This window comes from Drosophila grimshawi, unplaced genomic scaffold (genome assembly GCF_018153295.1).
Source record: "Drosophila grimshawi isolate 15287-2541.00 unplaced genomic scaffold, ASM1815329v1 contig_311, whole genome shotgun sequence".
In the NCBI taxonomy this organism is placed as follows: Eukaryota; Metazoa; Arthropoda; class Insecta; order Diptera; family Drosophilidae; genus Drosophila; species Drosophila grimshawi.
This window is the reverse complement of record NW_025063098.1, coordinates 18,242,440-18,262,500: the sequence shown is the minus strand read 5'-3', so window position 1 is coordinate 18,262,500 and position 20,061 is coordinate 18,242,440. Positions and strand designations below refer to the sequence as shown.

Here is a 20,061-nt window from a genome sequence, read left to right as displayed (position 1 = left end):
ACTATGGAGTCTACGGAGCGATCCTGAGCACTCAATGCGGCCACTCGGCGCGCTTCCATGTAGGAGACAATCGAGTCCTGTTTCGATAACGAAACCTTGCTGCCATTGCTGTCCTGCTGGCACAGCAGACGTCGTGTGCCGGAGGCGTCGCTGCAGGAGCTCTCCTGCTTAATGAGAAACTGACGCGATCCATGCGAGTCCTGCTTGAGCAGCATGTGCTGCGACAGATTGCTGTCCTGCTTCATCATCATATTGGGGCGACGCAACGAGTTGTGCTCGTAAATGTAGGAGACGGCATTGGTCTTGCGTAGTCCCGGGCTGCTTGGACTCTTGCGGGAGCTATTTGGATGATAGTGCGAGGACTTCCTAGTGCTGGTGGTCGACGAAGCAATGGCCACGTTGTCATAGTATCTGCACCACGAAAAGAAGAAGTGATAAACCGTAAAATGTTAAACTATTCGAGATGCTGACTACAATTAAGAGGTTATCGCATTTGATCAGACAAATACTTATCAGATGCATAAATATGTTACTGAATCTACATTTTTAAATAATTGAGGACCTAGCTCATTTAGAGTAGTTTGAGAAAAACTTTTTACAAAATCTATAATTTCTTCAATTCAACAGTCGATTTTACATTTAAATTGATTGTCAGAGGAAAGGTTACACTTTACTGTTCCAGAGAGTTATTAATTTTTAAGCAAACATATTACAATGAAATATAACCTTTTGTAAACGTAAATAATAATCTAAGACGTGTAAAAGAAAAAGTTCAAATTAATCATTCGACACCCACCTGAGACGTCCGCAGCAGCTGCGCGATTGGATGATGGCGGAAAAGCCTCGTCGATATTTCTTGTTGACCGAGTAGAGAATGGGATTGATGCAGCTGTTGGAGGAGCCGAGCCATTGGGCCACTGGCATCACTTTCTTGAGTATCTCGAACTCCTCCTGCGATATATCCGAGCCGAACTTGATACGGGCAAAGATCACGTAGAGCGGCAGCCAGGAGACGACAAACAAAATGACAACTGCCACCAGCATTTTGATGACTTTCACCTTGCTCTTCTGCTGCATACGGTCCATTTGCGCATCCTTGGACATCTCACCGGGAATGCTGCGTGTGGAGACCTTAATCCAGATGAGTACATAGCATAATGTTATCAACGACATGGGCAGCAAATAGCAGGCAACCAAATTGGCCAGCAGGAAATACAAATTGCCATCGGTGCCCGGTGGCCAGACCTCCTGGCACAAATACTGCGGCTGCGTATAGGTGGAGATGAGGGCATCGGAGAAGACCTCCTCAGCTGGAACCAGATCGAAGAAGAGCAGCCAGGGTATGGTGGTGACCAATGCGATTACCCATATGCCAATTATCATGATGCGTGCACGTCGCTTCGTCATCTGCTTCAATGGCCACCAGATGGCAATGAACCTGTAAGAAGTGCCAACAAAGAATTTTTGAACAGCTACTGCTGCTGCTGAGATGTCGTCGCCTCGTCAAATGAGGATAATGGCAATCACGACGATGACGACATCGTTTTAAAAAGTCAAGCCATGCAAATATCTCAGCTGATTAATTCGCACACGCAGGATGCCCGGCATCATTAAGCCTTTTTCTGCTGACTGCTCGCTTTTCAATCTCCCACACGCGCCAGTCTATTGAACTTCTCTCAGCGCAAACCATGTGCGTCTTTAACTCTCCATCTCCCAGAGGTGGCCATTTCTTGCATGACCCAGCCATAATGAGGCGAAATTTGAATAAGAGCAGCACCAACTACCAACAACTACAAGTAAACTTGGGGAAAGACGGAGACGATATGGAGACGATTGCCAAGTTTTCATTTTGGCTTAGTGCTGGCTACTTGTTGTAGCTCTCCGTTCAATAGACTAACCACAAAAAAAATACAAGATTCGGTCTGGACTAGCAGAAATAGAAGGAAAAAAAAACATAATTATGGCTAAAGCATCAGCTTCAGTTCATAATCCTGCTTCTGCTACTGCTCCTGCTACTGCTCCTGCTCCTGTTTAGAGCCAACATTGTATTATTCTTAGCCACTTTGTGTCGTCTGTATGGCGAGAATTTAGCAGATAACAACACACAACGGTAATTTCATTAGGGGTTGACAACAAAGTTTTCAAATAGCAGCTGAAAGCCAAAGCCAATATCAAAAAGTCCAAATTTATACTTAAAGATATGTACTGACTGCACACTCAAAAAAAAGAGAGCTTTTGAACTTTGTCTGCTATCGAAATTTAATTTTTTTTGCTAAATTTTAGAAAAATATCAACTTATAGTTGGCATTAATATTTTGTTTCGAAATTCTTGAGTAGCAGAAACCATTATTCTATCCTGAAATATACGATAAATTTCTGAAATGAATTTTTACATCAATCTGTATATGCAAATTTAAATAGAGTAATCAAAACTCGGTTCGTTTTTTTTGTAAAATAATGAAAGTGCAAATCGTTTGCCAAGTGCGTGCCAGCAATTTTAAATTAGAGCTCTTTATTATTGTCATTGTAGAGTATACAAATAAGTAGGCAATAGCAATAAATTGCATTTACACAATTTGTCTACAGGATTTAGTTTGAAGGTCAACTCATAACTCTGACGACTCCCTCAATTATGTTTTTCTGTTTATGGTCAAAGAATAGGCGGCTAAGCCTCAGTTGATATGGCCTGACTAATGGCCAACGGAAGCTGACACTTATCGTTCGTGAGCGCCATCTGAAGACAAACTTTTCCCCCCACCAAAAATATATTTGCGCAAAGTAATTTACATAACGAAATGGCAACAGTTTAATAATTGGCCACACACAATGCCAGGCTCTGCTTTCAGTTCGCCGCTGCTTTTAATGGCCTGCTCATCCAGCAAATAAACAAGCAAAGAAGAAGCAAAAGTAACTTAAATGTGGTGCGGTTACTCATACGCACTGTTGACATTTGGGCAACTTTTGTACGCAGAGATATTTCCGTCGAAAATGACAGACACAGAAGCCGCACAGTCATTGGCATTAAGACCACAAGTAAGTGGCTTTAGAGGCACAAACACACACATACACACACACACACTCCACATTCACCGCCATCCGAGTGGCTTATCTGTGGCTCTTGTAATAATATTTATATGGGCGAATGGGGGAGGGAGTTGAAGACTTGGAACTGTTTGATGCATATACGCATAAAACTAAGAGCCCTAATTAAATGGCGTTGGTTAAGCAAGTGATAAGCAGCGAGCAGCACAGTGCGTGCTGATTTAAGTTCATGTTTCGGATAATAAATCTTAAATTTGGAATCACTTTACGAGTGCTCGTAAAATGGCATGAAGTTCAAGAGCACAACATGGATATATACATGGGCTTGTGACAGTTTGAGGCTTTTTATGCTGGTGACCAAATGTCAAATGATGTAGTCTCTTGCATTCAGCTCCGTGACACACCCACACACACCCCTCGACGCACTTGATCCTGCTACTGTTGCCTTTGGCGCTGAATAATGACAGGAGCAGCGGCTACAGCCACTGGCGACTGCTGTCTCTAAGAAATTGATATAAATGAAAGCGCTGAACATAAAGAGGCGACTCTTGTTATTACCGTAACCGCTGTTGTCCAGTGTGTCACGCGTGGATTCCACACACACACACACACGTCATGCTTGTCAAAACGTTTTACAGCCACTTGATAAATCAACTGGACGCAGGATTTCTGATTTTATGGGCATGGAGATTTGAGTTGTCAAGAAATCTGTAACACACTCGTGACTTTTTTATTTTATGTATATTTTTTTGTTTGCTTATGGAACAGGAAACACAAGGCGAACCTTAGGATTAGCTTCGCAAAGAAACCCAAGGTCAATGAACATTCTAGAACAACAAAAATGCGCCGCCTAATGCCAAATACGGACAAGGCGAGCTATGAACTTGATCTTGAGACTGGCTGAGTCTGAACCGCCGACTCACCGCCGACTCACCGCCGACTGCAAGCCGTAAGTCAGTAAGTCAGTCAGTCAGTTACCAGTTTTCCACTAGCCGGCTTGCATTGAGCTTCACTGCGTTCACTTTTGCAATCAATTGCATCCCAGCGGTCAGCCAGTTTTTGCGAACCAACTCCTATAAAAGCCCCACTCGACGCGACATTTGACAACAGTTGCAAATCATTTGCTCAGCACTAAACATATAAACTTGGAATCACACCAGAAACAAAAATCTACTACAAAATGTTCAAAGTTGTGAGTATTTCATGGTGGATGCCATCTGCTCTTCTAGCTAATAGTCAAACAACTCCATCCACCAGCTGTTTGTGCTCGCCGCCTTTGCCGCTGCCCAGGCCTATGCCTATCCCGGCGTCGTAGGTGTTCCCGTCGTCCACCATGCCCCCGTGGTTGCTGCCCATCCAGCTGTGGTGCACACACCCGTCATTCATCATGGCGCCCACGCAGTTCATGCGTAAGAGGGCTGTTAGCCACTCAAGTGAATTGCACATTAATAATCTTATTTCCCTTAGCCATGTGGTGCATCATCCTGCACCCGTGAAGGTCATTCATCCAGTTGTCGCCAAGCCCGTGGTTGCTGTGCACGCCGTGCACGCTGTGAAGCCCATCGTGCCACTGGTCCCTGTGCATCATGCTGCTCCCGCTGTTGTCGTGCATCATTAGAAACAGCACCTGACACCCTTAACCCAAGTCCCATCCAATCCCAACCCAATCCTGTATCCGAGCCCACAATAAAAGTTCAAAGCCACGTAAAAACACAAAACGGATATACTCATTTTCGTTGCACTTACCTGTCTAGGGAGACAGCAATTAAGCTGTAAACCGATGCTGCCACGGACACACCCTGTATATAGGGCACAAACTTGCACATCAGCCAGCCAAGCATCCAGGCTAAAAATAACAATATACAAAGAGTATTTTAATATAGTGCATAAGCACTGCAAAATGTATGCTGAGTAACTCTTGGTCATGTTTATGGTCTACGACTAGACTGAATTGTCGACTAGTCGGTGTCGCTTTTTGTCCTGTTTGCGGTCGGTCCTGGTTAGCGTTCAATGCTTTTTGTCCACGTTCACATTTATGTCGTCGACATCGTTGTTTGCTGACTGAGATTTATGTGCTGCATATCATTCATAATTTGGTGACAAGTCTCAGATTGCCACCAGTCACAAGAAGCACCATCGTGGTGCCTTGTGGTGGTTTTGAGTCATTGTTTGCCCGCCCGCAGCTTACCCAAGTTAATTTGTATTCTCTTTATTATATTTGATGCAAGATGGAAAGCATGATTTGCTGTCTATATATACATATATATACTTACATTCTTAACTATCAACATTCAGCTACACTGAACAAATAAAAGGGGAAACACGTACATCTCGAGCCCGAAGCGATCCGAATATGTTTTTTTTTTAAGGTTTTTGCAAAACAAAGGACACAAAAAATACTTCAACAGCAAATTTTAATAATATAATATACACGTATAAGACTTATACCTAACCACATTTACCTTCAGATATAATAATCATTCATATAATAGCCCAACCAAAACTAGTTTAGTATAAATCTAATTGTTAAAGTTAATAGTTTAATCAGAAAACTGAACTTAAAAATCGTAGCTGCTCCTTAGAAGAAATACTTTAAATATCAAAGAAAACTAAAAATTTAAACAGTGATCGAATTTCAGGCTAGTTGTTTAGAAACTATACTTTTTTCTCAGTGTTCAGTTGCAGCTCCATTGATGTGCTATGAATTCTCTGCAACCAGCAGATAACTTAGTCAGACACAAAAGGCTGTAAAGGCACATAAGAGTCAAAGGAGACAGAGGATTTTGACTCCTTAGCACACGCTGTCATCAAGGTTGATGACAGTGCAAACCAAATTTGATGGCTTGGCAGATCGAATGGCAATTAAAAGGTATTAATAACAATAATTACAGTAACAGCAACAGAAAATGACAAATTATAGCGTTAACACCGCGCAAAGAGTTCAATGCACGACAATAAACGACTTCCACAAAATCATATGACAGGGTCAGAGACGCATCCTTACAGCAGATGTGGCTGTGGTTGTGGCTGTGACTCCTCCTTAGCTAATTTCCTGTCTCGTTCGCCTGTCTTATCTCGATTTTGCTGTCGCTTATTATTATGCATATGTACTGCAATGCGAGCGAGTTTGCCAATAAAAACTAAATTTAATGCGATTCGGCACATAAACATACAAATATTATTATTTTATATTTGGTGCCTTGTGCGTAGATAGACCGTAACTGAACTTTTTTGGGGCAACACACTCGCAAAGACCACGCGGGGACACATCTGGACACAGTTGACAGAGCCGGACAGTAACTTAAATAGATTTTAGATACATGTTTTTTTTTTCAGGCTGCAACACTCAGTGCAACAGATATCACATAAATTACATGTTACAGGCTATTAATATTAAGTTTGATATAGCGTTGTCAAAAAAGTTGTTGTTTTTTTTGTCAGGGGGAAACTTTCTTGGCAAGAAGTTAGTCCCTGCCAAAGTTTCGAGCTGAACCCAATCAAATTGAGCTGAGAGTAGAAGAGGCATTAAAAATATTGATATAGCCGATTACTTGAGAGTCAAACGTGACTTTAAATTTGTGGATATCTATATAAATTAACTTACGCACAATATTGATAGAATACTGCAGATAATAACAATCGATATTTTCCACTTATCAGCACGGCCTTTCCTTATGGCCTTCAACCTCGCTGTAAAATGTCAAACAGCTCAGCTGAAGTCTTTACGATTCTCTTCTCAATTTTACATGCTCTCACTGAGGGCATTTCAATTATGTGCAGAAATGTGGAACCCATTGAGGATTAAGGCAACTGCGAATATAAATATTGTACTCAGCTAATAAAAAACCATAGACAAAATATCATCCTCATAAAATATGAAATGTCTGAGAAGCGTTTCATTTTGATGTAAACGAAATCAATTTCTTAAAAATAAAATTATTTGCAAAAATGTTGAAAGCAATCCTAGCAGTTTGCAGACATTCTTGTTTTAAAATAAAATTCAATGCACTTTTAAGAATATCACAAAATAAAATTAAAGCAAATCTAATTAATATATATTAAACAGCTCGCTCAAAAATGTATTGCCAGCGTACAAAATGATTTTTTTTATAATTTTTAAATTGATTACCATTTTATATAAGTCTTGTATTTTGGTTCAAAAGCATACAAGAGTATTTCATATTTGGCATCATGTCAATAGAGATTTTTGCATACATTTAAGGCCAAGTCAAGGCAAACTTCGCGCTAACTTTTTCTCGCCTCGTAGGCGGAGTTGATGGGATTTGGTTTTTGCATTGTTTGCGTTTCTTTGGCAAAGAACAGATAGCAGCGTGTGGCATGTGGCATGAGGAACCCATTGAGTAAGGTCATAAACTTAATGAAATAATCGGGTGGAACAAATCTGACGCTGTTGGTGTGTTTGGACGAGGGTTCGATTGAAATTGGCGTGAATAGCTATGGATATTACTTAGAGCATAACACTTCTGGAAAATGCTTTATTGTTATGTTTATCATCTCTGCTGCGTCACGTTCACGTTCCGTGGCTGTCTGCTAAATTGAATTGAAGCAGCCTCAGCCGCAACACGGAGCAATCAGGCGGATCCTAACTAGAAACTGGGAGATAGAAGTTAAATGCTGCTAGAGGCACGTAGCAGCAAAATTAAAATACCAATGGTAAATCGCCAAGTGAAGAAAAATGACTTCATCAGAAAAACAGCAGCAGCTGCAGGAATGGCCGATTTCGTGCTACGCATAATGTTCAAAAAAAAGAATTTAAAATAAATAAATATAAAAAAAAATTGGGGAATTTTGTACTCAAATCAATATTTTACTTAAGAATTTGTACAAATCTGGCTATGCTGCTTCAGAATACCAAATTGTTCTGTGAGATGGAACAAGCTAAATAATGATTGTTTTCAAAGCCAATGACACATGTACAGACATATCTCAAATTATTACGTAGAGAAAGATTCTTTATTTTAAGCACTCAAGTTTTGTTTTTAGTTTCAAGTTCAATACGAAATCACATTAAAATTAAAACATTATTGTATGTTTTTTAATTAAGAACAAAACTTTTAGTTTACATTTCAAAATGTTTGTAATGATTATTTTTTTCTCAATTCTACAAATTTCGTAATTAGATCGAAAAAATTTGAAAAGCAATTGCGATTTTAAGAAGCAAAAGCATAAGGAATTTTTGACTAAGAAAAAGCTAAACTTTTTCTCTGAGTGCATTTGACGAAGGTAAATCACATCGCCGTTTAATGAAGAAATCGAGAAAAGTGGCTTTAAAATACGTGACACGATTTCACAATGCGAATTCAGCCGATGATCTTAATGATAACGATTTGGCATTGATAACAAGAACGGCTGCGGAGCTGTAAAATGCCATAAAAATCCAATTAGAAAGTACCGCACAATGAAAAGCTGACTGAGGGGAAGGGGAAGTGGCAGGCAAGGAAGGACATGTAACGCCGTGTCTCAAGGTGGCATTGTTCGCCCGCTTTGCTCGGCAAATCAATTCATTTCGCATTTTATTGGTTTTCCAAACACACACATAAATAAAGGCTGAAGTCGCAGTCGAGGAGCCACAGGCCCAGCCCAGGTAAAAACAAACACATCAAGCACACACACACACACACACACATATTGACTCGTTGCCCGTGTGTGTGTGTGTGTGTATAACCCTGACTATTAGGTTGTCGAGCAAAATATTTAGGTCAATTCATCCAGCCGCAAAGAGAAAGGTCCTTGAATGCAAAACAACTTTCCATTGCAATTTCAAAGGCTCCGAAGGTGTGTGCTTAGATAATGACAGCACCTAAAACAGCAGCAACTAACTGTATATAGAGTAAGTACATAACTATATCTATATCTATCTATGGCCGGACGTGCAAATATATCTCAAAACATAACTCTAGCTCATAACTTGACTCGACTTAAACGTTTGCCGCTTTTGCGACAGCTGCAGGCATTTGGCTTAAAAGACCTTTGGGCCATTTTCGTTAACTTGGGTAGAAGCACACGCAGCATGTTGTCGCCCACAAGTCAAAATGCCAGCATTCAATAATGGCCCAAGGGCTGTCGCTATTTATTATTGTTCTTGTTGCTGTTTCTTCTGGGCCTATGCAGCTGCGTCTGGTTCTGGGTCTGGGTCTGGGTCTGAATTGCTTACCCCAACCTAAGCCAACACACACACACACACACACACACTCACTTACATGCACACAGAGACACACACACACAAATACACACAGAGACATACTCTTTCACACTGACAAACACTCGTATAGTGACCCACTAAGGGCTGGCTTTGCCCGTCGCACCCTGCGCCTATGTTGAATTTGTGAAATTAGGTCAGTTCTGTGTCGATGATCCTTCAGGCCACCCTTAAAGCAGCAGCAACAATGCAACAGCGAGAGAGAGAGGGAGAGTGAGAAGGAGAAAGAGTGAGAGAGAGAGAGAGAGCGCCTCAGAGACAGCGCGAGTGCGCACTGATATACCACTCCAACAAAAAACTCACACACTCCAACACACACACACACACACACACTGCACACAAACACACACTGCAGTCTGCTCATTCAGTTTTCCACCTGGACGCTTGATTCGTTTTTCATGTTTTTTTTTTGCCATTCGGTTCATTTCGCTTACTACAAGAAAAAGAGCCCCAACCCCCAGCGACCTGAGAACCCCTCTGTGCAACCCAAGCAACACTTCAGCGCAATTCTTTATACTGTATGTGTCTTATGTTTGCTCTTTGTATGGCAACAGCAACAACAACAACAACAACAAAAGAAGAAATAATACAAGAACATTTCTAAGGCACAGCGCATTTAATTGGCAAACGTTGGCGCCACCAGCGAGCCTAAATGCGGCCAGCTGTATTCAGCTGTATGTTGGGGTAGCTACTATATGAGGGCATGGTAGGGGCTTGGGTCTAGAACTGGGTCTGACCTGCCCTGACATGTCATGCATTGCAATCAGCGTTTGATTTCTGAAGGATTTTGATCATTTTTTCATGTCGACGCTGGGCGCCCGATTTGGATTTGCATGCAATTTCTCAGACAGGAGCAGGCCCTGTGACAGTCGATTTACCCAGTTGACAGTTAACACACACACAAACTCAAACACACACACACACACAGAAATACTCACACACACACACACAGATACTCACACACAGACACTGACATACACACGGCAGGTTGTAAGACAGATACTTACCAAGGTGATGTAAATTTATTAAAATTAAACCCTCACAATTATGCGTAACCTCGTTTATTGGGGCCAAAAGCCAAAGTGGCCAAGATTATAAAAAGTGGCCTTTCATTAAATGCGAGTATCATGTAATACTTGGACATTTACTTGGATTGCTGTCATTGAGACTATTAAAACGGTTTATTAAAGCGCTTTATTTAATAACAAAAGGATTCGTGAAATGTAAGTAATTTCATTGATATTGATTATTGGTATTTATGTATATTTATATATTTATTTAATTTCCCAGAACACCCAAATAGAATACAAAATGCGTTGCGTATTGATTGATTATTGCGTCAACAAAAAAATCTACAAGTTGTATTTTTTAGATTTATTTTATTAATAGCTAAGTATGAATCACTTCCTGCAGATGAATCCGACGGGATTCGAAAGAATAAATAATAAATAGTAAAAAAAAAGAAATGATAATATTATTTTTATTATATTAATCCACAATCATTAATATTGTCGTATTTTGACAATATCATCCGCTATTTTTCTTTCACTTTTGTTGATGTTTTTCACCAAAGCTTTCATCAAAAAAAAAAAAAAAGAATCCAAACAAATCCATTATGAAGCAAGGATTTTTATTACTTATATAATGTAATACATTTCGTTCCTTTGACATGCGACACGGAAAAGTTTTTAGTTAGATAGCACTCAAACGGATATGGTTAGATGAACTCATCATAGTCGTAGCGACTTCCTTCCTGTTGTGCCCCATTGATATATGTAATATATACCAAGGCTATAAAAGCAATGCTAATGACACTGGAAAATTCAATATGAGAAGCGAACCGAGTGTTTCACAAGCGCCGCATAAAACTGATGATAATGCAGGATAATATTTCAGAGCATTTAGCATGGGATATAAGCATTTTAGCACGGCCAGTATTAATGCAGCTATTAGCATTAAACTCGATATTCCAACTCGACAAATTGCGTGCCATATGCAACGTTTCGTTGGCCAGGCCTAATCCAAGTGTCGATTAATTGCGAAACATAAATCCACCCAATATGCGAAGCTCACGAACCGAAACAAAGAAAAGGAGAACCAAACACGAGACTTGCACGACAGGAGTGCTAATGAGCAGTCCATAAATCTGCTGACAAATACTGTTGAGCCACACAAATCGTATGAATAAATGCGAGTAGGGCTTCAGATAATGGAACAACAGTTAAGCGTTCGCTTTCTTCATTTATCAATCGCTTGTTTTCAGTACAACTTTGGTCTTAAGCACACATTTATTAATTACATTGCATTAAAATTACGAAGGATAAAGCACAAAGCATTTTAATAATGTCGACGAATCAAATTAAGAATATTTTTTTTTATTTTTCTACTGAGTAGAAATAAAAAACATTGAATTAATTATCGTAATAAAATGTTCTAATTAGTAGAATATTTTCTCTGAATAATAGAGAACATTTTGAAATTCATTTTCAGTTAAGGAGAGTTCTTTAATTTTATATACAGAACTTTGACGAATCAAAATTCAAAATTAATGCAGAAGTTTGTTTTATGTTATAAGTTTGTTTCATCTTTGATGACCTCTTTCTTATTTAAATACGTATATAGTTGGTCCAAGTCAAGTTCTAAAAGTCAATAAAATGCAGATGATGCTGTATATTTCTTAGCATGAACAACAATTTTGAAGAGATGTAGTAAAAAAGGTTTATTGTATATTGTGAGTTGGCTTCGGGGTAATTCTTTAAATTGCCGTAATAAAATAAATTCAAAATCGGGGTCTACTTACGGACAAAGATGTTTCCGATGAGCGTGGCTGGCAGACAGAAGACAATCACCAGAATGTCGGCAATGGCAAGGTTGACGATAAAATAGTTGGTCACGGTGCGCATACGAGGAGCACGCAGAACGACGGCAATCACAAAGCTGTTCCCGATGAGACCGATGAGGAACACCGCAATATAGGCCACACAGTAGACAATGGACATGGCCAGCGAATGACGATAGATCGGATCGAAGCCAAAGTCAACGTTGCCATCCAGTTGCTCCCAGCGTAAATTGCTATCATTGTAGGATTTGGTCGTGGACACGGATGAGATCAGGCTCGTCGTTGCCGGCGACATGCTCAGCAAGCTGGCATAGTAGGTGGATGAGGTGGCATCCGCCAGTGCAATGCCACTGTGCCCCATTGCAAGTGCCTGTTGCGTGGAGACTAAAGCCAACTGGGAAGATGTCGCCGATGTTGTTGTTGCTGCGATACTTGACAACAAGGAGCTGGCGGCGGGTGCCACAGTCGCTGTTGCCGTGGTCAAAATGGTACCCAAAAGTGTGTCCGTAATGGTGCCGTTACTCAATTTAATAGCACTGGATGTGCTCGAAAAGTTACTGCTGCTGCTGCTGCTGCTCTCATTGAAATTCAAGAGTTTCTGCAAGTCGACGACATTATGCGTGAAATTATTTGCGCGGTTGGCGACATCCTCCATTATTTCATTTTGCTCCGACATGGGCCAAGCCTCGCCAGGATCTACTGTTGGCATTGTTTCTCTAACTGTGCCATTGCTGCTGCTGCTGCTGCTGCTGCTGTTGGTGGTTAATCTTACTGTAGTTGTTGCCAATGTAGTTCTTGCTGTGCTCGTCACCATGTCGCCAGCTGTATAATTTCGATGTTTGCGTTTGCGAATCTTGCCACTGGAAGCCATCATATATTAGAGAACAAATCTGGCTGCTTTTAATGGCGTCTCGACTTCGGTGTCTGGGCAATTTTGATGTTAGCTCTGATTGCTGTTACTTTTGCTGCTTATATTGGGGTCATTCTTACAAAAAGTCTATAAAATTGGCGTCACTTGGCAAAATGCTGACATTAAAAATAATTCCTATTTGTATTTTTTTTTTGCGTTTTCGGAGTTTATGTTTGTGGTTTGGTTGTTGTTGTTGTTCTTGTTGTTAGTTGGGGTTCGAGGATATGTTGATTTTTTCGTGGCTGTGCCGAATTAAGCAACATTCAATTAACTTGTGTGCACAACAATGTGTGTGTGTGTGTGTGTGTGTTTGGGGTAGTTTGTTGTTGCACAATACTGGCAAGTTTAGCGCTTCCCAAGGTTGATATGCAGTTCGCAAAATATTTGTAGCTGCATACATATATATACCTGTTATAGTTGTTGTTATAATTGTAGTTGTTGTTGTGGTTTTTGCTGCTGCTGCTGCTGCTGTTGTTGTTGTTGTTGTCGGCTGTTCGCCAGTTTGGTTCGGTTGTTCGGTGCTTACGGTTGCCTTGGGATGGCATTACGAAAACTCTGCGAGTCCCTCAAGGACTCGTGTGCATATTTTAGATAAGGCCAAACGTTGGGTGCCCTGGACGGCACGGACAGGCGTACCGTTAGTGGCGGTAGCATTGAACGCTAACGCCGAAAACAAGAGGCAGATGTGGAGGCTGTGAAACTGTCGCTGTTCAGCTGGCTCAGGGACAGGGACATGGCCAAACATTCACACATGCGCAGGCGACATCTGTTATTAACTAATTGAATTGCCATTATTCTTTCAATTGTTTCTTTTTTGTGGATGTGTGCGTTTACTTTTCATTTTTCTTCTGTTTTTTTTTTTGTTTTTTTTTTGTTGTTGTTGCAAGTGCACGTTGAACTCAAAAGAGGCGTGCCACAAAGTACGAATTGGATTCGGCCATGCTCAAAAATAATATAAATTCCATTAGGCACAAGTGCCAAAAGCACAAAACATACTTTGACAAGCAGATCAAACTGAGCCGAACAACCATTTATAAGAATGTTTTTTCCGTTTTATTTTCCTTTTATTTTTGGGGGTGTGTGTGACAACTGTTGGCCCTGACAGACGAACTGGCGACAACAGACCCATTAACCGAAATTCAATGTGCCAGAAAGGGAAGCAGACAGCCCAGAAAATGAAGCGTAAAAACGCTACGAATTTAATTGTGCTTGTGTGGCACTGACATCCTGTGCCTGGCCGCACATTCAATGGTCCATTGGGTCACAGCAACAATGACAACAACAACAACAACAACAATAAGAACGACAACAGCAACAACTGGGACAATTGCAACAACCACAAACTTTGTTTAACAAATCGCTTAAAGGCAATGAGGCCAAGACAAACTAATTAGTTTGCTTGCTGCATTTGGGTTAAAAGTGCAAACTAATTGAAACTGCAACTTCACACAACTCCCACACACCAACACACACACACACATAGAGATAGAGTTCGACTAGCACCTACACAATCACAAATTTTAACACTACGCGTTGTCGTTTCCGTGTTGCCGTTCCATGGCTTTTCTTTTGTTTTGTTCTTGGTTTGTTGGAGACCGCGAGCTGTGAACGGTTGCGTGTCTGAAGGAGCACTGCTGCAAATGCTGCACAGCCAGTTTGCTTTTGAGGTATACGGCTCGCGCTAACTGGCACACACACACACGATAACAGGAGCCGAATGAACGAACAGTTGGCAGAGACGAATACAAAACGACTGAATGTAGGTCCTTGTTGCCAAACCGCGCCCGCCGCCAGTTGCCAGCACTTGGCTTCGTATCCGCTCAAACGCGCCCGAGAGAGTGGGCGAGTGGACGAGTGGTTGGCGGTTGGGTGGGTGGTTCACTCGTCCTTGCGGCTTGTGTACACTGAGCTGAGCAAATTGGGAATGGCTGGTGCCTGAACTCAAACCAAACGGCCCTCAAATGCATTGACAGAGTTATGCTACAAACAGTTGTTTTTGTGGCTGTTATTTTCTCTGCGTTTTTCAGCTCTTTTTTATTTTTTTTTTGAATTTGTTATTTTCACAGGCTCAACATTGTAGGCTCAAAAATTGAAGGACCACATTTGGCAATATACAAGGTTGAATGTCAGAAAATGTCAGGGAACGTCCTGGCCAGACCCTGAGAAAAGCTGCTGCTGCTGCTTTTGCTGCGCCTGATGTGTGGAAAAACACTTTACTTAATCAGGCTTAACAAGAGCCTATGCTTACCCTTCTCTGCCCTGCCTTTGCCCTGCCCTGCCCATCATTTACCATCACTGATTATTGCCTGCCCTTCTCCATCCATTGCCCTCTCGGGCCTCATTTTGTGCCACAATAAAGCATGTTGATGCTCGGAGTCCCATTCTTTGGGCAATACGTTTATTAAGCCATTTGACTGTTTCCCCCCTCTACCTTTTTTTCTTCCTTTTTTGGTTCGCACTTTTATTGTGTGCTATCGTATTGTTGCACTGCCGCAGGAAACGAAAGAAAAGCAACAAGCATTTGCTCTTGTCTATCATTATTGCAGGATACACGTGGGCGCCCACAGCGTATACGCAATTTCCGTTAAAGTTGCCCCATTATTCTTGTTGTTGTTTTCGTTGTTGTTGCTGTATTTCGTTCCTTTTTGCTATTGTTATTGTTTGCGTTGACAATTGCCGCCAGTTTATGCGTTTTTCTCTGATGACTTCCCCAGCGTTATTGTTGCTTGTTTCCTTCTCTTTTGGAAATCGGGGTATATAGTTTTTGAGGCGCCTCCCGTTATGAACATGGATTAGGGAACTGTTAAGCTGGGTCAGCCAATTTGGGACGAGCCAACTCCCAACTTCCAACTCCCCAATGTAAGCCCAGGCTTGACCCCAATTGTGTTTAGCATACTTCTTCTTTAAAGTTTAACGGCAGTTTGCCAAGTTTTCAGTTTCAATTCAGTTCTGTTTATTATTAAACTCGTTAGCATTCGTATGCACTCACTCTCAACCAGAACTCGCAACACAATTGAGTGCTTCCCACCAACTCACTCAATGAGAGAGTGAGAGTGAGTACGCAAATACCCACCCCGCAGGATACGTTGAGCACAGGATGCGCGCGCGCTGTCAAAACAGCTGGCTTTCCTGCTGTGCCACGCAAAGGTTCAAAAACCTTGTGCTTGGTTAAATACACACAAACAAAACGATGTTGATTTCTACACTGCCCAAAATTACAAGTGCTTCAATTTACAGCTTGAGGTAAAGTTCTAAAATTTAAAAATCTAAATCATTCGTATTATGTAAGTCATATTTTTACTACGACGTTTTATACACATGCGGAATAATAACTTTAATAATAATTCCCTTTAATAAGAAAAAGCTACACATTAATTTGTTAATTTGTGAATATAGATTTATTTATTCATATATTTTTTAAATTTTTTTGTGTAATATGTCATTGCAAGGTACTTACAAATATGATTCTAAGATAGTCTAATATTCTCCAAAAAAGTTTGACTGGAACCGTCTTCCAAAACTGCAACTCCCATAGCTTTGAATACTGAATACAAATTGTGTCTATACAATTTTAAAATCAAGCTATTTACCATTGTTTTTGATGTTCATATTTTTCGGTTTGTAAAAAAAAAATATTTATATTCTAAGGTAGTCTTTTCATTGGTTTGTTTTGTGTAAAACTTAAGCAATTAATATTCTTCCAAACAAATTTGGTAAATAGTTTTGTCATATCAATTAAAAATACCATTAATGGCCATTAATACCTATCATATGCCAACTTTGAACTGATTTTCAATTGTTGCTATACAATATAACAGTATAACAGAATTTAACACAAAAGACTTTTTCAAATGTTGTGGAAATTTCTAGTTGCAGAGATCCGGCAAGTCTGTGCGTCAATTCATCCTGTCTGTCTCGCCCGCACAATAGCGATCTGGCAAGTCTGTGTGTCAAGTCAGCCCCATATAGCTGTCACGCTCGCACAAAAGCTGTCTGGCAACACTTTTTTATTAATATAAAGCGAGACAACAATTGTTGCGTTTCGCCGCAGACTCTTTAGACTGTAGACTATAATAGCTATTGAATATGCTCTTTAATATGTTATTGAGACGAATATATGCTTATTTTACAGGAATGCTTGCTGATAACTTTTCCAAGCTTAAGAATGATGACACATTTGATAAACATTTAGTGGAAAATTTATGGAGCGTGACAAAGCCATTGTAGCGGCGATAAACGTTTACCAGCAATGCGTCACGTATGCAGCACAACAGCACTTTATTCGCTCGCACTTTCGAGACACTTCCATAGCACATAAGGGAGACAAATGTATTTCTCGAAGCATCGAACAGGCCGCATGGCCAGCGTATAAATAGAGGCCACAGCTCGCAATGCATTCATTCGTAAAATAAAAGTGTTCAAGTGAAGTTCTATCGTGAAATTAAAAATTCGTTGGGAAATATAGTACATATTGTCCCAGATATTAGTGCTGCTGTACATATATATATTTTTTATATCTTAGATATTGCCATATTGGCAATGGAAAAGTGTAGAATAGCTGTTGGAATGTCGAAGCTGAGGAGTTACATCATGGCACGAAGACTAAAATAATTGCTAGTTTTGAGAGCATTTTTTGCTTTGAACAAAGAAAAAGAAAACGCCCCGTCGTCGTCGTCATCATCAGCATCAACGTGGGCACGTCAGGCAAATTTCACAAATGAGGAAATGGCGATCGAGTTGTGTTCCACCTTTGGCTAGAAAGTTGCTCTTTAGGCAGGCTGAAACTCAAACTGAAGCTGAATCAGATGCAGATGCCAGATTCCATGGCGAGGCTTAAGGCTAAGGCAGGCGAGGAATAGCGAACTCAAAGGTTGTCCAGGATTTAAGGAGTTTGCATAGCAAGCCAGGCTTGTTCTCTCTTATACGTAAGCAATATTTATATGCATAAGGTGTAGTTTTTAATACTTTGTCAAATGACTCATATGCAAAACGTTTTCAAACGTAATGTCAGCGAATTTTTTTTTTTGCTTTTTCAAGTAAACCGATTCTACTTTCAAAATTTCCGAATATTGTGTAATTAACTTTTGTAATTTCTGTATTGCGTAATATCGCATCAGTGGATGCATTTCGATTATATATCTATATATATTCAACCCCAGCGCAAAAGGCAATGTGTTGCCAACTTTGGTCTTGACTTTTGTCTCTCACTCTATCTCTGTCTCTGTTTGACCTTCCGCAGGTGAGCAGCTGGCCTGCTCTTATAAATACCTCGCAATACTGTTTGCAAGTAAATTGTACTTATTCGTATGTATACACACATATTCCATCTCACTCGCACCAACGACTGCTGTCGTTAAGCAGCTGCAGCGGCTGCGCAGTGCATTTGGACCCTCCTTTGTTATATTCATTCTTCTCTACCTGGGTGTTTCCATCTTTGTTGAATACGCAGTTTCTTTGGAAAATTCCAGAACCCAAACGTTTTATACATCTGTCTTGCTTATATTTGGCAATTTCTCTGCTACTATCTACTTATAGAAACTAGTTGTTAATCTTATTTATTTCATTTATTTATGCCATTTTGATCATTCTTTTTACAAGTTAACCAAGCAATATGTATTTCTTTCTCTAAACTTTATAGTTGGGCGTGAAAAGTTGATACGCGAATCGATCGATGGTTGAACTCGTGCCCTTTGCGGGTGAATATGGGCAATTGCAATAGCCGTTAAATGCTGTTGGGCCCGATTAGCCGAGTTTTAACTGATCTGCGATTGTGTCGCGGCCAACAAAGGGTTACTATCTACTATCGTTTCTATCTGAATGATTGATCGTGGAATGAATTATAGGAACCTGTATCGACTTCTCTGCTCTACTAAGACTTGTTCAAAAATGGCGCACAAATTACATATCTATACGGCCTTCTATCGTGTTCACCTATTATCATCGTACCGATATCAATACCGATCAGAAACAGAAATATATCACAGTACTCTGACATCGATCGATAAATAATCGTATCTGGATTAGCAAGTGAACGAGCCGATTGCTAGTTCGCTGTACACCAAAAATCTCCGTCAAATATACTTTTTTTTCTTGTTATATATTCTTTTTGTTGTAAACATAAACTTATTGAAAGTACACGTAATGTGTGGTTCTTAAGCTTTTAATTACCAGAAACTGTTTAAATGATTTTTCTGTTTTTTTTGTACACGTCAAAAATTTAAGAAAACTTGTGTCCATTATTGTTGTAAATACTATATACTTCTCCAGATTATATATACCAATAATAGAAAATGAGAAAAAAAATTTAATGAGCTCACCAAGAGAAAAGAAAAAGAAGCTGCAAACAAAAAAGAATAAAAGAAATCTTAAAGTTACAATAAATTTCGAAACAATTGTTCGCCATATTTTTATTTTAAGCTAAAATTCTAAAATTTCAGTCATCAATTTCGGCACACAAATGGAGCCAGGGCCACTGATCTCAAGAACCGATAGAGAATTGCTTACGTGAACTAAGTATAAAAATATAATGAGATTGTACAAAATCCTTCCACGAAACAAAGGTTACAATAAAGGTATAAATATACATAACGATTTTTAGAAACGATCTATAACCGAAATCCACTAGAATCAATTCTCATATTTCATTTGAATATTGCGTACATATGGCTGAAGAATGATGAATATTATCGCCCACGTTTCGAGGATAATTGAACTCAAGGCCTTAATAAATTATTTTACAGATCAAGTGCTTAAAAACTGGGAAAAGCTGCACATAATTGATAATAATCAACGACCTCTTTTTGAGTAACAATCTTACTTTCAAAAATAATAAAAAACTGAAACTTCCACAGCAAATTGACAAATTTAAGATAAATTCCAGATATCACACACCCCTAAAGAACATAATTACAACACATCGGTCTTTAATATCAATTATTAAAATATGTCGAGCTTTAAAACTCTTCACACAAATCAAAGCAATAATATCTTACGTACAATGGACTTGAAAATTTCCATAAAAAGCCAAAATATAACAAATCGTTACATACT

General features: G+C 39.8%; 2 protein-coding genes and 1 long non-coding RNA gene across 4 annotated transcripts in view; 2 read left to right on the top strand and 1 right to left on the bottom strand.

The window, feature by feature from the left end:
- LOC6567542 (neuropeptide SIFamide receptor) overlaps window positions 1–13,004 on the bottom strand; it is a 13,362-nt gene extending 358 nt beyond the window's left edge. Inside the window, exons 1-5 of one of the 2 annotated variants that reach the window (XM_001993812.2) lie at window positions 12,874–13,004; window positions 12,063–12,786; window positions 4,789–4,888; window positions 797–1,438; window positions 1–411 (exon numbers count right to left, since the gene is read on the bottom strand). The exon at window positions 1–411 is cut by the window's left edge and continues 358 nt beyond it. In XM_001993812.2, the coding sequence (XP_001993848.1) occupies window positions 1–411; window positions 797–1,438; window positions 4,789–4,888; window positions 12,063–12,786; window positions 12,874–12,975 (1,979 nt within the window). In that variant the 5' untranslated portion in view covers window positions 12,976–13,004. Of the gene's footprint in view, window positions 412–796; window positions 1,439–4,788; window positions 4,889–12,062; window positions 12,825–12,873 lie in introns of those variants that run through there. The other variant, XM_043214977.1, reaches the window with a different exon arrangement.
- On the top strand, window positions 3,885–4,748 carry LOC6567543 (cuticle protein 63). Its single transcript, XM_001993813.2, has 3 exons — window positions 3,885–4,234; window positions 4,300–4,451; window positions 4,510–4,748. Exons 1-3 carry the CDS (start codon window positions 4,223–4,225, stop codon window positions 4,658–4,660), a joined length of 315 nt encoding a protein of 104 aa, XP_001993849.1. The 5' UTR covers window positions 3,885–4,222; the 3' UTR covers window positions 4,661–4,748.
- A 4,146-nt stretch (window positions 13,005–17,150) lies between the features above and the next one.
- LOC116805788 lies at window positions 17,151–19,146 on the top strand. The gene is made up of 2 exons (XR_004365393.2): window positions 17,151–17,936; window positions 18,650–19,146. It is a non-coding gene; the product is annotated as an uncharacterized LOC116805788 (long non-coding RNA).
- Window positions 19,147–20,061: the final 915 nt, after the last annotated feature.

Coding starts and splice junctions, on each gene's coding strand:
- LOC6567543 (XM_001993813.2), top strand. Junction 4,452..4,509: donor GGCGCCCACGCAGTTCATGC/GTAAGAGGGCTG, acceptor TATTTCCCTTAG/CCATGTGGTGCATCATCCTG.